Consider the following 26,906-nt stretch of genomic DNA (forward strand, 5'->3'; position numbering starts at 1 on the left):
CAGTTTGTAGAAAAAAACTTTCATTTGATAACTATTGTTTTTGTCCGTTTCCTTTGTGAAATAATTAGATATATATACTTTATAAAATGACTGCTTTATCACTGATATATTCATCTACAAATAAATGTACATTGAATTTATCTAATTGTCACGGGGATTAATAATGTGAATTTGTAAGTAATAATATTTTCATTACATGATTATTGATGTATTGATTTCTAATTGTCCGATATATATTATCTAACTACAGTTGTTGGGTAGCACAGCGTACGATGTGCGATTCCTTCGTGGTTAATATGAATTTAGAAATAATTTATGAATGAGTGTGTTATGTGTCTCATTTATTTTCTTGAGTGATTTTAGTACAGTTCACTACATTTCCTAATTAAGCCATGTATTTTTAGGTCAAACGCATATAGGTCTATCAGATATAGATTAGATAGTCATATTCACTCGTAAGAGAGTTTTGTTTTAAAAATTGAACAGTGACCAGTCTTAGCGTACAGACATTCATCATAAAAAAATGTATATCGATTTTATATCAATCACTTATCAACACTAATTGGCCTACGATCGCTATTTCCGTTTTCTGTTTAATCCGTAATATTTATTTACTATTTTTTTCGAAACGCAGAGAATGTGCGCTAGATACCGTATCGTGCGATGTGCAGACAATGTATGGAGGATTTTTTTGGTGAGTTGTAAAATCCCACAACTGGATTACGTATCATTTACCTTGTATGTTTTACTCTCAGAGAGATGTAAACTATATAATCGTACTTAATTATCATTAGAAAAATAATGCATGTTGTTACATGTTTTACTGTTGTTTATGAAATTTCAAAGCAAAATTTGCGCTTGTTGAAATTATTCAAAACCATTTATTTATATTGCCATTTTCAAGTTTGAAACAGTCACATTTTACAACATTATATTTATAGTCACCGTATCATGATATATCATCAAACATAAATTAAATCGTTCATTATTTTTGTGTCCTTGTTTTGATGATCATCTTTACAGATGAGAACACATTTTATCCTCTAAAACACAGTTTTATCAATGAAACACTGAGAGAGTTAACGCTGATTTTGTTCGGACACCGTATTATATATCATCGGTCCTCCAGATAAACTTTTATTCCATGTTCCGCCTTTAGAATCAGTTTTACGAACGGGATTGCTTCATGGGTTGGGTCAAACACAACCTTGAATCTACAACGATAAAACGAGGAGAATAGAATAAAACAATGGCGACAATTTTTTTTATTTCAATATTAGGATAGACATCTTATATAACATGTAAATATGTAAGAGTCTGACGTGACAAAACCAAATAGTAGGAAAACATCCCATTTCCCAAACATACATAAACAATTATGTAATGTTTGGTAAAAACAATCCAACACGAAGGGAGACAACTCGGTATAATCTGACAATCTAATCTTGTATGCGATACGAAGGGAGACAAATCGGTATAATTTGATAAACGTACCTTCGTACGACCCTTGAAATGATCACCTTCATTTCATTCATTGCAAAGTTCTGGCCAATGCAATTTCTGGAATGAAAGGAAATGTAAGTTTTTTTAAAGTGATCATGAATATCAAAATAAAGCTATCGTCATTTTCCGATATCATACCTCTAACCCAATGTTTAATACCATACCTCTAACCCAATGTTTAATATCATGCCTCTTACACAATTTTAATATCATACCTCTAACCCAATGTTTGATATCATACCTCTAACCCAATGTTTAATACCATACCTCTAACCCAATTTTAATATCATACCTCTAACCCAATGTTTAATATCATACCTCTAACCCAATGTTTAATATCATACCTCTAACCCAATGTTTAATATCATACCTCTAACCCAATGTTTAATATCATACCTCTTACCCAATTTTAATATCATACCTCTTACCCAATTTTAATATCATACCTCTAACCCAATGTTTAATATCATACCTCTTACCCAATGTTTAATATCATACCTCTTACCCAATGTTTAATATCATACCTCTAACCCAATGTTTAATATCATACCTCTTACCCAATTTTAATATCATACCTCTAACCCAATGTTTAATAGCATACTTCTCACCCAATGTTTAATATCATACCTCTAACCCAATGTTTAATATCATACCTCTAACCCAATGTTTAATATCATACCTCTAACCCAATGTTTAATATCATACCTCTTACCCAATGTTTAATATCATATCTCTTACCTAACGTTTAATATCATATCCCTTACCCAATGTTTAATATCATACCTCTTACCTAATGTGTAATATCATATCTCTTACCCAATGGTTTATATAATACCTGTTACTCAATGTTTAATACAGTACCTAAGAAATAGCTGCTTGGGTCGTATGTGAAGCTAAGGTATTGTTGCATAAGCGAAACAACTCACCTCGGTCCAGCTGCAAATGGAACAAAGCTGAACGGATCTCTTTCGTGAGAATTTTCCTCTAGGAACCTCTCTGGCTTAAATGTCTAAAAGTAAACGAAAACTTTCGATATTCTATCTAATATGATATAGGTTAATAGCAGAAAATTCGAAGATTGCAGAGGAAGGAGAATGCTTATTCCTACATTTACTGCAAAATTATTAATATTCCTTGTAAATTTATTTTCTTTGATTTTGAAAGTAAACCTATGACCTGCTTAGATTAGTAGCAGTAGAATTATCAAACTATTTCTATTCATCAGATGTCCGCAGAATACACAAAGAAGTATCCCCTCCCCATGTTTTATATCTTTTCCATTCCCAACCCCCACCCCTTTTTTGGAAACAACGAAAATTACAAATTACAAAAATATATATTTTACGTCACATAATCCTTTACCAGTACTATGTTCGTGGAGAACGATCAGATTAATCATGTAGGTTGAAAGTTCGATCGGAGTGAAATGTTTTTCTCGATTATCTATATAAATATATTGACAACAATACATCAGGTCATTTACGTATTAACCCCTTGGATCAAACTTTATTAGTCGATATTTGGACACAGAAACACAAAATCGTTTGGTTATTTATTGTTATGTACCTATGACTACACTTCTGCGTTATCTTCGAATAGAAGGTGTCAGTCCATATCTTCATCTCTGAATTGCGATATACATACTTTGTGATCTGTCCAGACCTCAGGATGGCAGTGCATGCCTCCTATACTGACGCTAATCTGTGTGTCAGCTGGATATACAACTCCGTCTATTTCCACAGGTTTAGTGAGTCCGCGGGAAACCCCTGTAACTGGCGAATACATTCTCAGAACTTCCTTAAGGAACATGGTTAGCTTTGGTGTTTTTGGGAGGTCACCCCTGAAGAGTACATAGTAACATATTAAATAAGATTAAAAATATCCTCAAAGTTTATAATACTTTACTTTCACATACTTTCCCGACATAAACATCAATTTAAATTTCCGCAGATTGGCAATATGTTACCAAAAAAGATCAACGCAGTGTGCACAGTTATACTGGCCCACACTTAAGATTCTTTTTCGATTCAAACAGTTACAAACATTGATGTTGAAATGAACCATACTAATTACCACTCCACTTCAGCTCTATCCCCCATGACCTCATTTACTTCCTCGAAAACCATTTGTTGGTAGTCTGGGTAGCGGGCCAAGCAGAAAATGGCCCAGCTTAGACCTGATGACGTCGTATCGTGGCCTGAAGGAAATATAGAATGTTTAACACTTAACTTATACTGCCAACAAATCAATCTATTTGATATTGTTGTCGCAGCTAAACATGATCGAATAAAACGGAGCTTGTTAAGAAACAAGAGTAACAAAATAGGAATAATTCGAAGTATGGTTCTTGGTCTACAACTTAAGCCGCCCTACCCCGTCTCAACTTCACAAGTAACATTAACTCCAGAGGATTCCATTTCAACAAAACCCTAAAATCATAAAATGAAATGTCCGAATTTCTATCCTTTCGCACTAATTTCTAAATGGTCAACGATTGATATTTGCACAACAAATAATAAATGGTTTCAATACTGAGGAATCGAGACTGTGGATATGGTTGATACAGACCTACAAGAACCAAAATCAGTAATGTGTGCTATTTGGAGACAAATATTTAGCAAAAATATATCTGGAAAACATCAGATAAAATGGTTCCTAAATCAAAAATTAAATACAAAAAAGACATTCTGTAACACAATTTCAAATTTCCACAAAAACAGTATCAGGTTACTGTTTAATTCCCTTCTATTATAACAACCGCTGCCATAGTGTGCCACGATCTCAATAAAAAGAAATAAAGAGAAACAAAGTAACGTTTAGTGAAAAGTAGACTTTTTTTTAAACATTTGCTTCATTTGCAACTAAACGGAAAAAATCCAATGTGTAGAATAGAAAGCATCATTTTAAGTGTTCAATACTTAAAGTCATTATCATAGGAAAAGTTCTGTCGTCATATTTCATTTAGAGAAAACTTTTTAAAAGTGTTATTTTCTTTTTTTCACAGGCATAATGTAAAAAATCCTCATATACTTTACTCTGACCTTCAAACAAGAAAGTATCACACTCATGACGGATCTCCAGGTCCAGTAACCCCACTCCATGTTCATCTTTAGCTGCCAAGAGAATGTCTAGGAAGTCTAAATTCCTCTTCTCTAAAAGGGTAGGGTCATTTTCCTGAACAAATCAAATAAGAGCTACGTTATAACAGGCATATATATATATATATATTTATATAATACTTCTATCAGATATCAGTTTTTTTAATTTTTAATTTGGTTTTAGCTCTCTCATTTATGGATTTCGTTTTACAAATGTTTCATCAGGCCTGAACACTTAATTATTAATTTTTGTCATCATTCGAAGTGATTTTGATCACTGTTTAGTGTTTATAGAAATTGAATTAGAAACACTTGAAAGTATAAAGGGAAAAAACCATCATTGAAACAGATAAAGAAAAACATAAACAAGCAAGCAGCGATGAGACGGATCAAAATACGCAAACAAGTATCAATTAGACAGATAATAATCCATAAAATGCATCAACCAGACAGATAAATACATCAATTAGCAGCAATGAGACAGATAAAAATGCATAAACAAGCATAAATGAGACAGATTAAAAATACATAAACAAGCAGCAATGAGAAGATCAATCACCAATTCCTTTCTTCTTCGAGAGATGAGACTTTCTGCGAATTCGTGAACGTAATTTACAAGACGAGCGAATTTCCTTCCCTCCGATGTTAACCTGAAAACCCAGTACCATTGCAACCAAGGTTTCCTGAAAATGTAAAGCACAAACAGTGCAGTCCTGATAAATATTATAAGTGTTTCATAGTGATCAGTACTGCCTTTTTCCATGAAAAGGACTATCAGTTGTAGTTTGTCGTCTTATTTGTTACGCGCCTAACGATGGTCTCGCGAAAAACGAAATAATGTTGGGTGTAGATTTTCGTTTTAATGTTCATAAAGAGTTCCTAACAAACTGATATTGAATCTATTTCAGAAACAAACTGAATCTACTATTTATCATAACATAACGAACTTAGATCATGATTTATGTGCCATAAATACCGTTTCAAAGAAAGAATAAACAACTAAAAAATATTAAAAATATGAATAAAGAAGTGTTATTGTATTTACTTAGAACATTTAAACTTTCATTACTACATTTACTTACAAAACCCGGTTCGATGCAATCTCTGACAACTTTTGAACTGCCAAGACATACGGATGACTGTCACTGCGAAAAAGAGAACGATTTTTTTATCAAGGCGCGTTATATCAAAGTGTATACAGCTATAATTTATTCATTGATCCTTCAATTTATATGTTTTTTCAGCATCTAAGACATATGTTGTCACCAATTCACCATGTCTTTGTGTCTTTGCTGAAGACGTTCAAAAATGCCTTGAAATCATGAAAATTATCGATGTGACGCCACGCTGTCAAAAGCATATTGATCAAGGCTTTCTCTGATAAGGCCTTGAGCTAATGTCTGTATTTGAGCTTGGAGTAAATCTAAGGTAATGAATGTGAAATAGCTGGTAAAATATGAAAGCGGCAAACCCGCATCGAATACTGTAATGTCATTACCCTAATAAAATTCATAAAACGAATATGAATAAACACCAACCAAGGTTTCATACTGTTTTATATACACATATGAATAATAAAGATTCAATTGCAGAATAAGCTGGTCTGTTCCTGTACGTGTTAAGATTCCATTCCTAGCCCTGGTGGTTTCGTTCCTGGCATAGTGTTAACTAACATTCAGCTTACGTAAAACATCTTTCTAGGATTCAAGATGAACTTAAAAATGTTATCATATCTGTCTTCTATATAATGGTATAATGTTAATTTCAATATGTATACATATTAAACGACAAATACTATTTTCATGGAAATTATAAAAAAGAAGCTGATATTCTCCATAATATCATTGAATAGAATCATCCATGAAGGAAAATCAGACCGAGGCTTGAGGAGTGCTGCATCACAACACTCTTTCAAAAGGGTTAAGGATTTTTTCATTTTTTTCTCCCGCACGACACATCTGTTGAGAACTTGCACGCATTGATACACTTTTACAGCTGTTAGTGTTCCCACATATGCAAGGTCTCGTATAAACTAAACAATACTGCTGTCGGCTTGAGATAACTTTGCGCTTATCACGTGAAGGTGATGGATTATCTTTTGTTCAAACTTTGCACTGTTATTGGAGGTCGTGGTATGTATGCATACATTACGCCAGAGAAATGACCCGCGATTAATTATGCATAAAAATGATGACATCGCCCGAATGTGACATGGTTGTGCCGCATGAAATGATAACACGACCTTATCGTGTGGTAGCTGTCTTTTCTCAGAGGAAAGAAGAGTTAGATCTCATGAATAATCGTCTTTCATGGGCAATCGTAGGAAAAAGAGTTACACATCCTCTATTCAAGAATCTAATTGCATTGTGGAACGCTTCTCTATGGTAAGCAGATAGGATGAAAATGTCAGCAACCAAGTCTGTTTTAGATATACAATATAGCACTGATCCTCATTTCTAAATACTCGACTAGAACATATATTTTGTTCTGTGACGGTTCACTATTTTCATGCTTCTCTTTATTCTATGAACGCCTGATATTGACTTACCCCTGTTTCTGGACGTTCCCATCGTAGGAAAAAGCACATTGTAGCATAGTATCAAGTGTGGCAAGACCCACTGCATCGTATATTTCCACACTTCTGCCTCCTTTAGAGTCTTTTTCCAGATTTTCCTGAAATTTTAAACTGTCCGTAAATCATGCAATTTGCTTAATACTAGGTTTCTTTACCATCAGATTAGTAATTTTCTGAAATTTCCATTTCAAATACATAATTACATCTCACTAAAGCTCTTTTCATCGAATACATAGAGAAATTACTGTAATTTATGGCAAGCTTCCATTTTTCGAAAAGAAAATAACATCGCATTGTGCTTGAATTATTTACCAATAAATCGTCGGCAACTTTATTATATATCTTAATGTAGGGGCGTAGCACGTCGAAGTGAAAAGCCGGAGTAAGGAGTCGCCTGTTCCTATCCCACTTCTTACCGTTACTTATCAGGAGTCCCTCGCCTGATGGAAGAGCGTATAGAATATATAAGTAATCCACTGTAATTGTTTTTGTGCGTCTAACTATGTATTAATGCCAAACATAAGTGCAATTTAAGCACGAACAATGGAATACACGACAAACTGTTTGTGGTGGGGCAACATCTCAAACAACATCGACTGTAGAGGATATATCTTACAAGTAGTATGCTATATTCCTGGTGATGTATGAAGCAATTTGAATAACATTGTATAAATAAGAAAACCAGTCCTATTTCTATAATGTCGAAATATAAATAGCAACGATGCTCAATTTTACGATGTTTTTATGAGTTACTGTTGGTATGAATATATTATTAACATTGAAAGGTTCGAACATTTGGGAGATGCATCGATACTTAATTATGCCGACATAAACTTTTCCCGAGCATATATCGCTAAACTTGACATTTAAATTGATCTGAATTAAAAAGAATGAAGTCACGTGCGGAAGCAGTTTTAAAATTCCAGGGTTATTGTGTTTATTCCGTGAAAAATGTGCCCCAGCTGGAATCTTATCTTATCATGATAAGAATGTGAGTTATATCTGCTCCCACATACGGCTTCGCATTTTTTTGAAAAATAATAAATCAAGTCAAATTAGAAGCAGGTTGTGCGGTAATAATATCTTGGCGGTGTTTATGTTGCTCCATTTTTAGCTCGCGAGACCCATCGGAAGGAACGATAACTGCGTTATGCACTGTAAAAAGGCCTATAACAACCATGTGCCACTGTAAGATATGAAGTAGATACTAATTTGACAAGATGAGAAATAAGATAGTAAATGATAATGATGAGGCGATATCATTCTAATAGAATAAAACTGCCGCCTGATATGTGATGATCATTATAGAAATGAACAGGAAAATTTCGGCAACTTTATTAGTTTCCTTTTGCTCCTTGGTAGCATAGGATATGGACAAGAGATATGAACATCCTCACCTATCCAAGGTATCAGCTGTTGGTATATAGATTCGTTGTCTCGCGGTTTGGGTTCCGATGATTTCATGATAACTCTTGTTGCATCCGGATGTACACACAAGAAACCAGGACTTATGAAAAGTCGCCAAAAGACCACCATACGTGGTCTGGACTTTTCCACAACCCCGAACAATTGCTGGTTAAATTCTTTAAAATTTTTAAACTAAAGACAAAAAAGTGTTTTTTATGAGACAAAATAGCAAACCCGCATACAAAATTCAATAAACTGCCATAGGAGATGAACGGACTTGAAAATGAGACACATTAGATGGTTAGTTATATCATGGTTCTTTTTGTAATGAGCAATATTTTGTATAACACAACTTAAAAAAACATGTGATAAGCACATTAATTTCCATCCCCTATCCTCTATTTTCAACTTTTAATTGCTAGACAGCAACAGCCGACATCCGATATTCAAAGGATTGTTACGAATATCAGTATTTGCATGCAAGATGTCGACAGCTCATAGTTTAATTCACAAAATAGAGAGATCGATGGTCAATATTCTATTTCTTAGTGTGATGTTAAGATGAAAGTGTTTGATGCTCGTAAAACTTTCTTTTGGTCCTAATTTGCCTCAACTTTATCAAATTTGAGTATGAATTAAGAGGGGTTAGTATTCTCTTTGTTCTTTGAGCGTAAACGTTACATCAGGGACGAAAATAGTCACTCAGTAGTCGAATTGTTATATTGGGTACGGACTAGAAAAGCAGTTATTACACTTCCTCTTATGATACTTACTTGATGGAGATTACCCCAGAACCAGTGAATTGGACCGATAGGTGTCACGTGTTTAGATACGGCACATATATGCTTGTACCAAACAAGGAATCTGACAAACCTCCATACTAGGAAGACGAAAATCACAGCCACCAACACCTGAAGAGCTGAACTCATGGTGGACCGATGTGTTGAGAAACCTGGAGAAATTTGACACTCGGATTCATTTTGTTTATCACTGGATATTACATATTATATCCATTGTTCATTTAAACTATTTCTGTAACAAATACGTAATGTTGTAATTCTCATTCATGTATGTGAAGTCGTGGTGAAGTTTTTGGAACATTCCATATAACCCATCACCTTCAGACATGATTTACAAATCTATCGTGAGGTTATTAAAAGGTTATGAAAGTATTGGACTTGGAGGTTTGCCATAATCTGCATGCCATTTTCTAATGCGTTGGAATAGTGACACCGTTCAGACTATAGGCATGTACGTGTGTATGTATGTAAACATTATAAATCCTGGGGAAGGTTTATCTCCCTGTTTTTGGCATTTGTTTGACAATTTTGAATTTCTTTATACGCGTATGTGTTGGATAAGTGTATTTTACCTGTATAGGTAAGATCAGGTGTCTTTGGATGCATCCATATGGTTGGTCACTTGATTGGAGTTATTGATTTTATTGATTAAGATTAACCAAGATTAGGTGTTTTATTAGACTTTATTATCCTTCTACTTTTCATTGTTGAAAATATTTTGTCTATTGAGCACTCTAAAGCCAAACGTATTAGAAAACAATTATGTTTCTTTGGCTGAGAATGTCCTGTATTTAAGACTACTGAGAAGAGTTACACTCTGGACCCTGCGCAAACTGCAATTATACAGTAATTGCAAAAGGATCTTTAGCGTTCGGCCCTAAGCCAGCCTCTGAATACAAAATCAGTAGCTGAATGACAGCGTTGGTGTTTCTTCAAATAAAACCAATCTATGACTTGACCCATCCCTCTGACAATACCAAGGAAGCATAAAAGGTAGAAATATACAGGTTTTGATTTTAAGTTTATGTAAATCAATTGGTGGTTCGGGAAGTGAAAATGGTGTCATTTGAAGTGATAATAATAACATTAAAAAGTACGAAAGTAGGGCACAATGAATAAAAATAAGATCAAGATAAAGAAAGACTACAAATTACCGGATCATACAGAGTGACATTGAAATTGTTGTGACCTTCTCGTCCAATCTGATATGAGAAAAGTGTCATATTTTTGTCAATGTAGGCCAGCAGTTCATCGCTAAGTAAATATTTGATTCGTGATAGCAGTTTTACACGACTGTCTGTCATATAAACGAGATATTACATGTATAACTGATACTTTGCTCCAGATGTTTAAAGTTTTAAAGATAAATACATTTGGTCTTGAGTTATAACATGGAAACCCGAATATAGGTAGGATACATACTTTTTTGTGTGTGGAAATTCAATACAGAGGGAGTGGAGCCTACCAACCAACAAACTGCTTATGTGGTCAGCCTTGTCAGACCTATCGACTGGTTAAAAAAAGTATCCTGGTCTCCAGCATTCCTGTGAAAATTAAAACAAGTTTCAACAATTTATATATTTGAAAACAAAAATACCAACAACTGATTTGAGAAAGACAAATTCATCCATTCAGGATCAAAGCGTATTTGGTTTCCTGTCGATCTCATTTATTTGCTTTCCTGTTTATCTAATTTTCGGTTTGATGATCGGGACACACTAAAACATGAAACAAGAAAATAGATCAAAAACAAAACAAACGGGTGAACTTGTTCACAAATAGAACAATCGTCTACAGAACATTAAAATCACTAAATGTATACTGCAATTCAATCCACAAGTAGTCAAATTAACAAATATTGACGTAAACATCGGTGACACATTGCGCTCTCTCGGTCTCATATCGTTAGACGCACATACGTCCATCGTAAGTATTTTCATTATATGTAAGTAAATTGATATATGGTCATGAAAACACTTACCTTAAAGTGTGGAGTTGCTAATAACTTTAAGTGCGGGTATATATATATATATTAACTGTTTTTGTCCCTGTTATAAATATGATAACGTTGTGACCATGAACTTAATATACTGACATTTCTACCTTGAATTTTTATCTATTTAGTTCATCAGATAATATGCATACTCAAAGATCCGTTTAAGTCTGACATTTCAACGAAAGTATGGATTCCATGTTCTGCCCTTAGAATAAGTCTTACGAACGGGTTGGGTTGGGTCAACAACTACCTTGAATCTACAACGATAAAACGAGAAGTATAGAACAAAGTAATGCAGACAAAAATACTTTACTTCGAATTAGATAACATGTAGATATGTAAAGTCTGACGTGACACAACAAAAAAAGCAGAAACTTGCTATGATATAAAACATCTAATACATTAATAAACAATCATATAATGCTTTGTATAAACAAACCTACCAGTATCTGACACGCCAAAATGCCAGTCAACACAACAATGTAACACAAAGGGAGACAACTCGGTATAATCTGGCAATCTAATTCTGTATGCAACATGAAGGGAGACAAATCGGCCCAAAAACTAGCCCATGATTCAATAGCATATTCTTTCCAATTTAATATCAACCTAAAAAATACACATACCGATTTGATCTTGGAAATTTAAGTATGTTAAGATATTAATTAAAAACAGGTTTCTTTGAGCTAAAAATGTACAGAATGGGAAATACAGAGGTAAAACATTGTTTACATTTGTATAAATTTGAATGGGGATAACAGCATTAACTGTTTAAATTTGTGTCGATATGTAGTGATTTTACTTAAGTTATTATCAGCAAACATAGATTTGCGATCGTATAATCACGATACACCGTCGCTAATTTCTAAACACGTCAGGGTTAACATCTAGATATATATCTTTCAAATACAAATGATATTGAGTTTTTAATGCATACAATATAAAGATAAATAAGGGCCGTCAGAGACGGGTTATGCTTCCCAAATGAGACAAAATTTAAGTGTGAAAAATAACAAAGACCAAACAAAGAGTTATGATTCCTGTGCCCTGCCCTCCTTTTTCTTAAAATATATTTACTTATGAAGTGCTATGCTAATTCCTCTCTGTTACCACTCCACTTCCTCCCTATCGCCCATGACCACGTTTACTTCTTCGAAAACAATTTGTTGGTAGTCTTGGTAGCGGGCCAATCAGACCTCATGATGTGGTATCGAGGCCTAAAAAGGATAGAAACTGATTTACATTATAAAAATGGATATTGAATTTATATCGCATGCGTTTTGAAGTGTGTGCCTAAATATTTACATTACTAGGCATGCATAAAAAGTAGTACACGCGATCGTACTACGCATATACGAACTAGACTAAAGCGAGCCAAGAAATCAAGTCCATTTAAGTATATGTATGGAAAATTAGAAATATTGTTCATGGTCTACAGTTTCTGTTACTCTGCTTCGACTTGAAGGCATTAATTGGACACCATTCACAGCGGTTTTATAATATATGTCATTCCTCGTTAGATTAAACTACCATGCTTATATTCATATTAAAGCTTGTAACAACTTCACAAACTAACATTATATCAAAAAGATATCAAAATATAATATATATAACTACCACAAACATTAACTTAAACATTGTATTATGCATTATAGCTTTGTTGATGTTAATTAAAATGTTTTATTGCACATATTGTTTTCGTTGTGTAGACTATTATTCAACGCACTATTTCTTTTATGCGGAAGTATAGGATAAGTCTGTTCATAGATCTCGTATACGATAAAGGCGGGAAATTTTGAATTTAAACAAATAGTGAATATGGAATTAAAATCACAGATGATAAATATAAGCATTGAACTGCTTTCAAATGGCATTCATGGGCTGACGAATGCCAACTGGACAAAGGCAAAGTTAACATAAAGCGCTAGCGTGCTTCTTTAAATTTGCCTTTGTCCAGTTGAAAGCAGTTCAATGTTTAAATGTCTGGATTTCAGTCAGCTTTAAAATGAAATAAGAATGCGACAATGGCAAAATCAAATTGAACATATCATGCCGCATTATCTTTGTGATTATATTAATATTGTTTTGATTTGAAAATTATTAAATCAAACCCATGTCTCTCTATGTGATTATCTTCTTTATCATATAAAGTACTCGCTGTTGTATTCATGTACGTGCTGAACCTTCCATTTCTTTTCTGTCTGTACACAACCAAAACATTATTCTGTGTTCCTCTTCCTCAACACCTATGCCGACGACTTCCTTCCAGGAAACTTGGCATAGTATTAAAATTTTTGTATACCTATTACACCTTTCTAGAGTTATGGATGAACATAGAAAATATTACGGTTTTCTTTTACACAAAGGTGGCATGTTGTTTAAAATACATGTAAAACAACCAATACTATTTTATATCAATTACAAAATCCATGTTATGACTTCGTCTCTCAGTTGCTGAAATCTTTAAATCGTGAAAATCGTGAATAAGCTCTTGAGTATCGAATCAATTGTGACATGTAAATACCATAGGTTGGGGATGCAGGAAAATTTACTATCCAGAAATGGAAAATTCACAAGAGGAAAAAAATAATATGATTTTCTGTTTCAAATCATGACAAGAACATTTACTTAGTTTTGAGTTCAACATTTTTGGGTTTCCCATGAATTCATGAACGAGGGATCTTTGACTACTAACCCCTGTTTCTGGATGTTCCCGTCGTATGAAAAGCACATGATATCAGGTGTGTATCATCTATTTTCACACTCTTGCCTCCTGGGAAGTATTTGGCCAAATTTTCCTGAAATTTTAAACCTTCTGTCTTATTATTCATATCTGTACTTTTCAGTAATTTCAAGTACATAATTATCTCTCGTAAAAGCATTTCACAGCGAGTGTATAGAGCAAGTATACGGAAAGTTCCATTTCTCTCGAAAAAAATAAATACTGATAATATTGATAATAACATCACGTAGTAATTCAGATACTTGCCAATAAATCGTCATGTATCTTAACAGCACCATAAAGTGAAAAGGGAGTAAGGAGTCGCCTGTTGTTATCCCACCTCTCACCGTTACTTATTAGGAGTCCCTATTCTGAAGATAGAGTGTATAAAAACTAAACCACTAGACAGTAACTATTTCACCTATGTCATCTATTCCTCGTGATGATAAATATTTCTTATAGCGATTCCTTTAAAATTTTGAATACAAGCTGAATTCAAAACCAAGATAAACCTGAAAATAAGTCTGTAGTTTCCTATATAAATAAACCTGCATTTAGTCAATATTAAAGAAAATCAGCCGCGACGTATATTCGAGTTTTTAGGGTATCACATATTCCCTGTAGTGAAACACTTAATCCTTTTTGTGATATCACCTGTTCCCTGTAGTGGTATCATCTTTTCATTATGATATTATTGATCCCCTGTAGCGAGATCACATATTCAGCAATGGTATCACATCTTCCTTGTAGTTTTATCAACTATTCCTTATATCAATAATTATTTCAGTGATATTACGTCAGCAGGAGAAAAAAAGTAAAACTCACGCCCAATATGTAATTTCTCCAATTGATATAACGAGCAGCCAAACTTTAGCGTTATTTTTAGTTTCTTGTTTTTCTGTGCTAGCCAAGGAAATGGACAAGGGTTACAGTGTATGAACATCCTCACCTATCCAAGGTATCAGCTGTTGGTACATATATTCCTTGTCTCGCGGTTTGGGTTCCGATGATTTCATGATAACTCTAGTTGCATCCGGATGTACACACAAGAAACCAGGACCTATGAAAAGTAGCCAAAAGACCACCATACGTGGTCTTAACTTATCCAGAACTTATTAAATTATTTGAAAACTGAAATAAAAAGGCTTGTTTAGATAAAATAGCAGTGCCACATTTGAAACATCAAGCAGCCCCTATAACATGTGTTGCTATGGTAGGTGAAAGGAACTTGAATGACAGACAATTTAGATCGCTAGTTACATGTTTATAATGGTTGCTTATTTATTAAGCCATTTGGATAAAAAAAAATAACAGACTTGGCTTTTTCTTATTCATTTGTTTTTAAATAACACATCTTTACCAGGGCTGGAATCCAAGGATGTGACAGACTCTTGTACATCAGCTGCTCATCTCAGTTGATCTTTCCCAAAAACGAAACCAAGAGGGACAACGTTGCACTAAGCTATATAAATAGCGCAATGTTTTCGATTCTCCTATTGTCAATTTTCAATTTCTAGAGAGCAACACTCCTTCTTTCCAAACCTGTTTTTCACATGAAGCATTTGATTCCATATTCTAAGGTTTATTGTGTACTAATATCACGTTTTTCTTGTAAGATGTTGACAGCTGACATATGGACTAACAACACATGGTTTCGAGAAAGTTTATGGTTGTCACAAATATAACATTGGTAAATGTTCTATTTCTTAGTGAGAAATAAAGATAGACGTGTTTGATGCTCGTTGGTTTGTCTGTTCGTTATATTGTTGTTTACTGAATCTCATTTGGAATTTCACGTTACTTACTTGAATTGACCAAGGTTTACAAGGCGGTTTTCAGCAATGAAGAAGACACTTACCCTTCCGGAATTCGTGATCGTATTTTGTTTGTGAATAATTTGCCCTAATTTCAAAGAATTGGAGAATGGAATAAGACATGATGATATGTACTTCGTTGGTTTAGCATACAAGTTACATGTAGTAAAGTGCAGGGGTAGCACGTGTCACAAAAAAAATGTACAATGATTTTGATAAGGGTCACTGTTCCACTGTTAAATGTATACTTACATTGCCATGAATTTATGTAGACAAACTAATAGGTTCATTACTAGCTTACTATGAACTTACTTGATATATGTTACGCTGGACCGATGGACGTCTCGTGTTAGATACCACACATAACTGTTGGTACCGTACAAAGAGTTTGACAAGCTTCCATGTGACGAGAATCCGACAAGCTTCCATGTGACGAGAATCCGACAAGCTTCCATGTGACGAGAATCCGACATGCTTCCATGCGACGAGAATCCGACAACCTTCCATGTGACGAGAATCTGACAAGCTTCCATGTGACGAGAATCCGACAAGCTTCCACATGACGAAGGCGAGGACCGCCGCCACCACCATAGGATACTCAACTAGAACATTGTTTCGTACTGGAAATTGTTAGAATATATTCTGTCCATTGTTCATACAAGTTATTTTCTGTATCAAAATATGTAATATCTGTGTTGTTCCCATCCATGTGTATCAAGTCTTCTAAAAGAAGCCCTGAGGGTATAGAGAATAATAAAACTATTCTTTGTCATGCTAACTCTGGTGATTCAATACCATTCGTATAAAAGAAAGTCTTATTCTTGTCCTAAATCCTAGGATTTTCCACTTATTCTATCAAAGAATCAGGGGAAGTTAAAGAAACCCTCCTTTCTTAATAAGTAAGGAAACATAATATTTCTACTGCAGCTGGTACACAGCAATGGTACTTTCACTTGTGAATCTTTTGTACAATCTTTGAGATTACAGGTGGTAGACGCTGCTCATGGACGTCGTGGCTAGCCGTAATATGCATGATATGTTATAACTTATTGAATAAGTATATGAATATGAAAAAAAGACGAAATTTATTAATTCTGGAGTAAGAGTTCCTCCCTTTCTGATTTTCGACATTTTATTCGACAGAACAATTTAGACCCTTTAGTCTCGTAACTCCTGATAATAAATCATGACATTTTCTGTAACATATATTTCTGTCAATATAAATTTATAGTTTATCTGTCAATGAATGCACATCAGATATAACGTAAACGAGAGATGACAAAATGGTAGTTATTCATTTAGAACAATTTGCAAGCGTTACACGATGCAATACATCTCAAACACTTGTATTCAAGAGAGAGATACCTTGATTGATAAAAGTACAACTGTTTCTAATTTACTCTGAATATGTAAAGCTACTGAATAAATACAGCTGGTTTTAAGTGATAACTTGGATACCCAGGAATAGGTACAATATAGGCGATCTCGTTCATAAAGCTACTAGTTACTGTACATCAAGTGCACACATAATAGAGAGTGCAACAAGTGCTTAATGTTATTATTAATGTGGAAATTCAATCAATTTAGAAAAGAACCTAACATAAACCAACACACTGCCTATGTGATGGCTGGTTAACCGGAACTTCCGACCGAACATATTTTGAATATCCGAACCACCAATTGGTTAGCAGTATCCTTTCTTGCAGAATGTCCCCAAACATTAATGTGGAAATAAAACCATATTGACAAGTTCCAATCATTTAATCACTTAAAACCCAAAATGCCTTAAGTTTGTTCCAGGAAGACGAATTCAGCCAATTAGCGTTGAAGCATATTTGTGTTCCCGTTTATATAATTTCCGGTAAAAAGCTCGGGACATACTAAAACGCGGAGCGATATAAATATTGAACAAAACATAGCAAAATACGGAACCAGTAGATAAACTGGTTCACACACAGAACTATCATGTCCATCCCGTGTAAGAAGACCCAGGTATATCTTGCATTCATTGCGTCGTCAATATGACAAATATTGACCTAAATTTCGACAGATGTTTCTAATTTGAAAAAAAAAATACAAAAATTATCAAGTAATTTTTTTCTATGACTCAATGATCTAACTAAATTCGAATCTCAAAGTAATGATCACATGGAGCTCACTTTTATATAGTGTTCATCTCTTATTAATTTCTGCACTTAAGTTCAGCGTCAAGCGTTAGAGGAAAAAACCAACACTTTATGTGCGTCGCTTACCTAAAAAATAATTTAAAACACGTAAACATAATGTTAGAGACTGTCCGTTATCACAAACATAAAATCTGATAAAGACATGACCATGAGTTTTACCTTGCCTTACTTATTGGACACATTACATAATGTATAGAGGGGTTTTCCTTGTTATCAAGCAAGCCTAGTTTTTTTGTATATATGATATTAATCATGTCTGTAGGTACAGATCAAGCTATTGGACACCTTATCTGCAGGTACAATACCGTTCCTTCCTTGTAAATCTTAAAGTGTGGATTTAATATCAGGATCCAGGAACTCAGACCTGTGTTATGTTTTACTATTTCAGATTTCAAGTTGCTAAAAGATGTCATATTCCTTCTCGCTAATACTGAATTATATGTTTACATATCTAACTCAGATTTTTCTTCATTTATTTCCTTCAGGTAATATGTATACTAAACGTGTTCCAGCCTGACATTTTGACGATATTTTGGATTTCAGTAATTAACACTTCTTAACAAAATAAGCATATAAAGAAAAAAGACTGGAGAGAAAAGTCTGTGAGAGACATAAGGATAATCACCAGCTTTAGGTACAAACGAGGATATAATGATGGACAGTAATAGACACAAATAATAAGATATATCACAAACAGGACATCGTCTGTAACACAGCAATAATGAATTGATAAGTACAAGCGTTCGGGAATTCCAAAGAATATTTTTTTAACTGTAGGAAAATGAAATAATGATGAAGGAGTTTGAGAAAATTATTGTTTACTGTGAGTTGTAGTGAGGTTTTAGAGGAATTAGGGATTAACTGTCCTCAACAGGGAAAGACGGGATGGATAAGCATGTATTATAGGGAAATATAGGCCTCATGATGATATAGAGAACCTGAGGAGGACCGATGTTTTGTATAGTGGGTCTGGGCCATATGATGACGAGTATCCGGGGAAAAAACCCAGGAAAACCCCGAAGGAATGAGAAGATAGATGAGAATGAAAAAAAAGAGGACTCTCCATTGATATCTTACATTAGTGTATTGGATAAAAATCATTATCGCCCTCGGTAAAACATTTAATCAATAGACTCACCTATCACGGAATCTCCAGGTAACATAAGTAGTTTATGCTGCATCACGTTTCATACTGTGATACAAACGTTCACAGTCATGTGATGGTGAATTTACGTTTTGTTCGATTACTCTTTAATTGTAATGTAAGCGATATATTGTAAGCGAACACGCGATTTTCACAGATAATGAAATCAACTAAGTAATGTTATATGAATGTTGAAAATTATTTTCAATCAAGAATATTGTTATGTCATCAACAGGTCTTGTTAATGGTTTGATAAATATAACATTTATTCGTACAATAAAGTCAGTTTATCGACGTGTCAGCCATCTTTAAATGGAGTAGTGTTTATGCGCAGTAGAACATCTTTCCAACCATTCAGATCGTAAGTCTATTTCAGTGACTGTATTTGAGAACATTGGACTACACACTGACCCATCACTAACAAAAACAAACAACAAGGAGGGATATATATACATGTGTAGTTGATCTTCTGTCGATAGAAAGTAGGTATCGCCGTGAGGCTCGCATCAAAGAGGTTAGAACTACTTTACTCGGGTGTGTTTGTTTCGCCATCTCCGCGTGTTGTGACATAACTTCGAATATTATCAGACAAACTCGAAAAGTACGTTTCACCTATGAACTTGATCTGTGTTCAATCTCGACTTACCGGAGAACAATTTAAGATGAAACTTGGTTTTATCATTACAGATTTGATAAGAAATAGGACTACAACTTTGGTAAATCGGCCTTGCTGTATCATATCTTTCTGTATTGATAAACCTTTCACAAATCTGTCAGCATGGTCGATTACCTCAGTTGATATCGCGCCAAATCGTAAATGGTTGAGCCCTGATAATTTGAATTGCATATGATAAGTAATACAATCATACTATTTCTGCTGTTTCGCTCTTCATGACGGTATGGTTTAATCATAATATCTAAACGAAAATAACCATCGCGAATTAATTGTAAGTGTTATTGTTCCTTATTTTTGCATTGAAGTGATACACATGTCCATTTCTAGAAATAGAAACATCCATTTCAACTTGCATGTAACTTAAAACTTTTGTTGATTTGGTTCGTCAGAAAATCTCTTGTACTGATCAGCTCCACGCCAGTAATGCGAAACACCCCCGGGAACTACAAGCATCAAGCACTGCGAGAGCAATTTACGTATTTAATCAACATCCGACGCACACTATGTATGTATACAATCTGCTACTATCGTACTTTATAGTTTATGGTTACCTACCAGACTGGTCATTTCAGTGGTCAATGTATCAACACGAGCAACACATGGCAACCTCTCCGGCCACCTATAACGTTTCGGCCACCAATACTACATGGGCCACGGAAGACACTGTGATACCATGGGAAAGAATTGTCATCGGAATATTTATGTATGCTGTTATTCTTGTTACAATCTTTGGAAATTTGCTGGTACTTACAGCTGTGGCTAAAAACAAAAATCTACAGACAGTCTTCAATTTTTACGTGATAAATTTGGCTGTGACAGACACATTGGTCGCAGTGACGGCTATGATATCTTACACAACAGAAATTGTTTTGGGATATTGGCCATTCGGAGAGTTTTGGTGTGGTGTATGGATATTTTTTGATTATGGAATGACATTCGCGTCCGTTTTCACTCTACTTGTCATCTCTATAGACAGGTTCTGGTCCGTAACCTGGACTGTCCACTACAGAGTGCATCATAACACCAGGAAATGCGTTCGTCTCATCATGGCTGTCTGGTAAGTAACTTTACCGACCAGTCACATTAGTTGGCGATTATTATTATGATGAATCTGATATGCGTTAAACTTCTTCACAGATTATGACGGGCATGAAAGGCGAGAGGAGAAACCATTAAATTATCAAATATTTTTGCCTTCAACAGAAAGCTAAAACCTAAACAGAAGAGCCTAGCTCATTTGTATTACATTGTCCGTGTCGTATAATGCTAACTCATTACGTACATTGTATAACATTTGTATTACATTGTCCGTGTCGTATAATGCTAACTCATGACGTACATTGTATAACATCTGTATTACATTGTCCGTCTCGAATATGGCTAATTCATTACGTACATTGTATAACATTTGTATTACATTGTCTGTCTCGAATATGGCTAATTCATTACGTACATTGTATAACATTTTTTATTACATTGTCCGTCTCGTATATTGAATGCTAACTCATTACGCACATTGTATAACATCTGTATTACATTGTCAGTCTCGTATAATGCTAACTCATTACGTACATTGTATAACATCTGTATTACATTGTCCGTCTCGAATATGGCTAATGCATTACGTACATTGTATAACATCTGTATTACATTGTCCGTCTCGAATATGGCTAATTCATTACGTACATTGTATAACATTTGTATTACATTGTCCGTCTCGTATAATGAATGCTAACTCATTACGCACATTGTATAACATCTGTATTACATTGTCCGTCTCGTCTAATGAATGCTAACTCGCTAACTCATTACGCACATTGTATAACATCTGTATTACATTGTCCGTCTCGAATATGGCTAATTCATTACGTACATTGTATAACATTTGTATTACATTGTCCGTCTCAAATAATGCTAACTCATTACGTACATTGTATAACATTTGTATTGCATTGTCCGTCTCGAATATGGCTAACTCATACGTACATTGTATAACATCTGTATTACATTGTCCGTCTCGTAAGATTCTTACTCATTTCGTGTATTGTATGGCATTTGTATTACAATGTCTGTCTCCGTATTATCCTAACGCATCAGGTATTGCAGTTGTTTTAAACTTCTCGTCTCAAGTATTATACCTCACTTATTATGTTTTACAATGTGTTACAGTGTCTGTCGCCGTACGATCCTCACTCATCAGGTATTACATTTTAGTACAATCCCCGTCTCTATATGATCATAACTCATCAGGTGTTACATTGTATTACATGGGCTTTCTCCGTAAGATCCTAACTCATTATGTACATTGTATGGCATTTGTATTACATTGTCTGTCTCCGTATGATACGAACACACCCTGTATTACATTTGTATTACAATGTCCGTCTCTGTGTGATACGAACACACTCTGTATTACATTTGTATTACAATGTCCCTCTCCGTATGAAACGAACACACTCTGTATTACATTTGTATTACAATGTCTGTCTCCGTATGATACGAACACACTAGGTATTACATTTGTATTACAATGTCCGTCTCTGTGTGATACGAACACACTCTGTATTACATTTGTATTACAATGTCCGTCTTCGTATGATACGAACACACTCTGTATTACATTTGTATTACAATGTCCATCTCTGTATGATACGAACACACTAGGTATTATACTTGTATTACAATGTCCGTTTCCGTATGATACGAACACACTCTGTATTACATTTGTATTACAATGCTTTCTTTGTATGATCCTGACTCATTCCGTTCATTTTGTAACGTTGATCTCACAGTGTCCCTCGCCGTAATGTCCTAACTCATTTGTTGTTACATTGTAGCACACCCCGTCTCCAGTATTATCCTGACACATTAGGTTTAACAATGTATAACAATGTCCGTCTTCGTGTGATCCTGACTCTTTAGGTATTACATTGTATTACATTGTCATTCTTCGTATAATCCTAACTCATTATGTATTACATTGTATTACATGGTCCGTCTCCGTTTGATCCTAACACATCAGGTATTGCAGTATTTTTAAACTCCTCTTTTCCAGTTTAACTGACTCATTTAGTGTTACAATGTATTACAATGTCCGTCTCCTTGTGATCATAACTCATTATGTATTATATTTATATAACAAAATCCGTCTCCATATGACCCTAACACACTAGGTGTTTAATTGTATTACAATATCTGTCTCGTATGATCCTAACTCATTAGGTATTACATTGTATTACATGGTCCGTCTCCATATAATACTAACTCACTATGAGTTACATTGTGTTAGAATGTCCGTCTCCGTATCATCCTAATTCATTAGATATAAAATTTGTATAACAAAATCCGTCTCCGTATGATCCGAACTCAGTATATGTATAAATATGTTGTCTTTTTATCTTTTATTATATTATTACATAACACATAAAAAAAGCAGAGAAGGGATCAAAAATTGAACAATCCTCAGATAGAATTAACATTAAACCAGGATGTTCTCTGATAAGATATACATAGCTAGGTACGTATACCTTAAGTGTGTGTATGTTAAGTTACACCTGTTTGGTGTAATCAGTAACACTATACATAAACTGATGGTTAGGACAACACAAATCAATAGCTTATACCGACCATTTTACTACGTGTCGGTGAATGGTATTAAAGAGCAATAACGTGTGTGATTGATTCCGACTTCCCACCACTGGCTAATTACCTTGATATGACATATACCTACGTCTGGCCAGGTGTGACCAAGAAGACGGTTGGTGGCGCACAGCTGTCTCAACTATACCGGTGGGCCGACTCTCCAGAGCAGCCGTCACGTTAACACCTTCGTTTCACCATGTACTCAACAACTACATTTGTGAACAACTTAACAGTACACTACTTTGATAATTATCCAAAGCTTTGCATAAATATGATATCCAGATTTTTGTGAGAACTGAGCATGAAATTGCGTGCAGAGTATTTGTATTAAGTTTGCCGTGCGATATGGTGTTAATTTTAAAATCTTAGTATTTTTAACTTTAGCTCGAAAACACGTTTAAAATCCCGCCTACGAGATTTCGAGTAAGGTCTAAAATGTATGTTTACTAAAAAGACATGGGTAAGTTCAACTTTCTTTCGTGTAACATTGTAATGTTGTTTTCTCGTTCTTTAGAAGCGGATGTGCAATAATATACCATATACATGTACTTAACACCCTTTTGGGGCAAAAGTTCAAAGAGAGGCTGTAAATGCAGGTCGGTAACCTTCAACTCATTCAGCTTAAGATCATTTTCATGAGAGGGTTCCCAGATTACGTCCTTTCGGTACATGGCACCATTTTTCAGGTTATAATTAACTACAATCACAATATAGTTCGAGGATATATCTTTTGGAGAATCAAATAAACATTGGAAAAATCAAATCACCGGTCGGTTTGGTTCTTTCGACGAAATTTTCAAGAAGATCCTGTTTCAAAGTGATTATTTGCTATGGAATAAATGGTTGTCAAAAAACGTGAAGACGCACATTAACACGTTCAGACATATGGTCAGATACGTATATAACACACATGATGTATCTCAAATGAACGTCAATTAAAGATGAAAAAACAATTCTTTTGACCATCTGCCATTGTCTCGGAGCTTCAATGTTTGATATAAAAAGCCCAAACGATGATGACCGGAACAATAAAGTAGCTTTTTTGATGGATTGCTGTATTGAAATGGATTGACCAGTGGTGAGTGTTTATAAACGCCATATGTTTCTGACCACTCGACTGGCCAAACCATGACTCACAATGCTCTCAAACATCAAAACATCGTTATCGTAAATACATAAATAAGAACGAACATCGGAATCCGTGACTTTGTGAAACCGCCCGTCCAAATGATCTCTGAGAACTTGTTAGTAAATAACAAAACATAAACGCAGCAATAGGCCACAGCTGTGGTATAGTGGTCAAGTAAGCGATGTGAAATCGCTTTGAAGTGCCGAGTGTTTTATGGTGTTTGAAGCTGACCGTAAATACTTCAGACTACGTGGCGTATGGTTTGGCTTTAATTAAAATAAATAGAAAACCCGCGATGATTTTGACACAAAAAACAATATTGACGAAATTCTAACAAAATAAAAAACTAGATAAAAAGTAATCATATACTTTACAGAACTACACTAAACTGATGAAGAAACAAATGGAAACATGCCAAGATGTTTGAAAGACAAGTGAAAACATCAATTACTGTTACGTTTAAGGACCTAAACGACAATTGCACAATCATTATGCATCAGGACTGAACGCCGTGGATGATAACTCTTATGTTCCCTCCAGCACGAACTAGAATTCATTACAATAATTACCTAGGTGAGCAGGGCTAACGCGATTTCATTTCAGATACAATGGCTCGTGTTTGAATATTTCAAAGGGACATCAAACACATGATTATACACGAAACAAAATTAAACTCCTTGTCTGTATCACCACAATGATGAAGATTACTCTAGTTTTACTATCATTTTGTCACGTTTCCTCTTGGGACAGTTGTACGATGTTGCCACACTTTTCCTGACGACATATTGATTCTAGGGGCAATAATAACTTACTTCAATCAAACATATCAATCCTTTCATAACGTTTATATCTCCGCCATCACCGCGTTTATCCACTAAACACTTTCTAGCTTACTATGCTTGTGCTTTCAAGGATCGCTCGACTCATGTCTCCCTCATTTATCCTTTATGAGTTAAGGTTTCGTTTACCTGATGCTTGCAGTCTGTGTCGTATTCTCATTTTGGAAATATCTTATTTTCTCTATTTAAGAAATCACAAGAAAATACACCAGTTATAATTTCAGGAAGTGAAACCAACTCTCTCTCTGTGAGAGATACATGTATCAGGCCGTTTATATAAACATGATTTAAATAGATTTCTTAAGTTTTTCTCGATGATTTTATTTAATTTATAAGAGTATTTAGAAATGCTGTTTAATCTCGAAATAATACGGAAATAAACTCGTTAAAAAATGTTGAAGTTGATTGAATGTGTTTTATATTTGTTGATTCCAGGGTTGTTACCGTACTGTTGTGGCTTCCTCCGTGTATCCTGGATAGGATTAACAATTCCGTGCCTTACCAGTGTGTTTGGGAACCCTCCAAAAACAAGGAGTTTGTGATTGTCATAGCAACCATCGGCCATCATGGATCATTCGTCGTTATGTTGCTGTGTTACATGCGAGTCTTCATTGTTGTTTTAAACCGGAAGAAGGTTGGTGCCACATATCAACATCCAAGTCCGGATATAGTGAAGAAAACAACAAATTTGGTGAAAATTTACGCTAAATCAGATACTGAAATAAATCTGTCTGATCAGTCATCCGAAAAGGCTGCGAAATCATTATCGGCGGAAAAAGTTGGTGAAAGTAAACTAGGACCGGAAGTGACGAGTAATCCAAAAATTCCTTGGAGAAGTGACCCATATCTCAAACCAGAGTCGTGTAAAACATTACTGGAAAAGAACGACAAGAAGGTGTATGTTTCTAACGTTACCATAACAACAGCAGCATCGGGAGCACTTGATACAGATCTAGACAGCCACACAAGTGACATCCCTTCAAAAAATGATAATGAAAAGCAATATACAAAGGACAGAGGTCATTCCAAGAAAAGGAAACAAAAAGAGGACAGAAAATATGAACGAAACGAAAGGAAAGTTTTCAAGACCCTTACCTATATTTTAGTTGGCTATGTGATTTGTTGGCTTCCGTTCCACGTGGTATTTGACGTCAGGTCTGCTTTACCGGAAGCAGTCCCGCCACTTGTTTATAATATAATGTTTTGGTTGTCGTACATGAACTCCACGATAAACCCGTTTCTCTATAACTTTAGCAGTGCAGAATTCCGGGCCGCTTCAAAGGCCCTTTTATGTAGAAAACATCGTTCTTAGAAAATTAATATTTTTAGTTTTGAAATCACATAATGTATTAGCTAAAGATCATGTATTTCTGTC

The 26,906-nt window shown here is 34.7% G+C and overlaps 2 protein-coding genes across 2 annotated transcripts; one reads left to right on the forward strand and one right to left on the reverse strand.

Annotated features, from left to right (window-relative positions):
• Positions 1-1,114: 1,114 nt before the first annotated feature.
• Positions 1,115-16,506, reverse strand: LOC132555390 (cytochrome P450 4B1-like). Its single transcript, XM_060219738.1, has 9 exons — positions 16,228-16,506; positions 7,150-7,274; positions 5,161-5,284; positions 4,545-4,677; positions 3,577-3,700; positions 3,148-3,343; positions 2,430-2,512; positions 1,495-1,560; positions 1,115-1,214 (listed from the first exon to the last, which is right to left on the reverse strand). Exons 1-9 carry the CDS (start codon positions 16,504-16,506, stop codon positions 1,115-1,117), a joined length of 1,230 nt encoding a protein of 409 aa, XP_060075721.1.
• Positions 16,507-20,520: 4,014 nt separating this feature from the next.
• Positions 20,521-26,843, forward strand: LOC132555395 (alpha-1B adrenergic receptor-like). Its single transcript, XM_060219742.1, has 2 exons — positions 20,521-20,978; positions 25,967-26,843. Exons 1-2 carry the CDS (start codon positions 20,521-20,523, stop codon positions 26,841-26,843), a joined length of 1,335 nt encoding a protein of 444 aa, XP_060075725.1.
• Positions 26,844-26,906: the final 63 nt, after the last annotated feature.

Source organism: Ylistrum balloti, unplaced genomic scaffold (genome assembly GCF_031769215.1).
Source record: "Ylistrum balloti isolate Yb309-2 unplaced genomic scaffold, AGI_CSIRO_Ybal_v1 Utg370482, whole genome shotgun sequence".
In the NCBI taxonomy this organism is placed as follows: domain Eukaryota; kingdom Metazoa; phylum Mollusca; class Bivalvia; order Pectinida; family Pectinidae; genus Ylistrum; species Ylistrum balloti.

Coding starts and splice junctions, on each gene's coding strand:
- LOC132555390 (XM_060219738.1), bottom strand. CDS start 16,506: ATGGTGGTGGCGGCGGTCCTCGCCTTCGTCATGTGGAAGCTTGTCGGA. Junction 4,678..5,160: donor CTCGAAGAAGAAAGGAATTG/GTGATTGATCTT, acceptor TGATTTGTTCAG/GAAAATGACCCTACCCTTTT. Junction 1,215..1,494: donor ATTTCAAGGGTCGTACGAAG/GTACGTTTATCA, acceptor TTATCGTTGTAG/ATTCAAGGTTGTGTTTGACC.
- LOC132555395 (XM_060219742.1), top strand. CDS start 20,521: ATGGCAACCTCTCCGGCCACCTATAACGTTTCGGCCACCAATACTACA. Junction 20,979..25,966: donor CGTCTCATCATGGCTGTCTG/GTAAGTAACTTT, acceptor TGTTGATTCCAG/GGTTGTTACCGTACTGTTGT.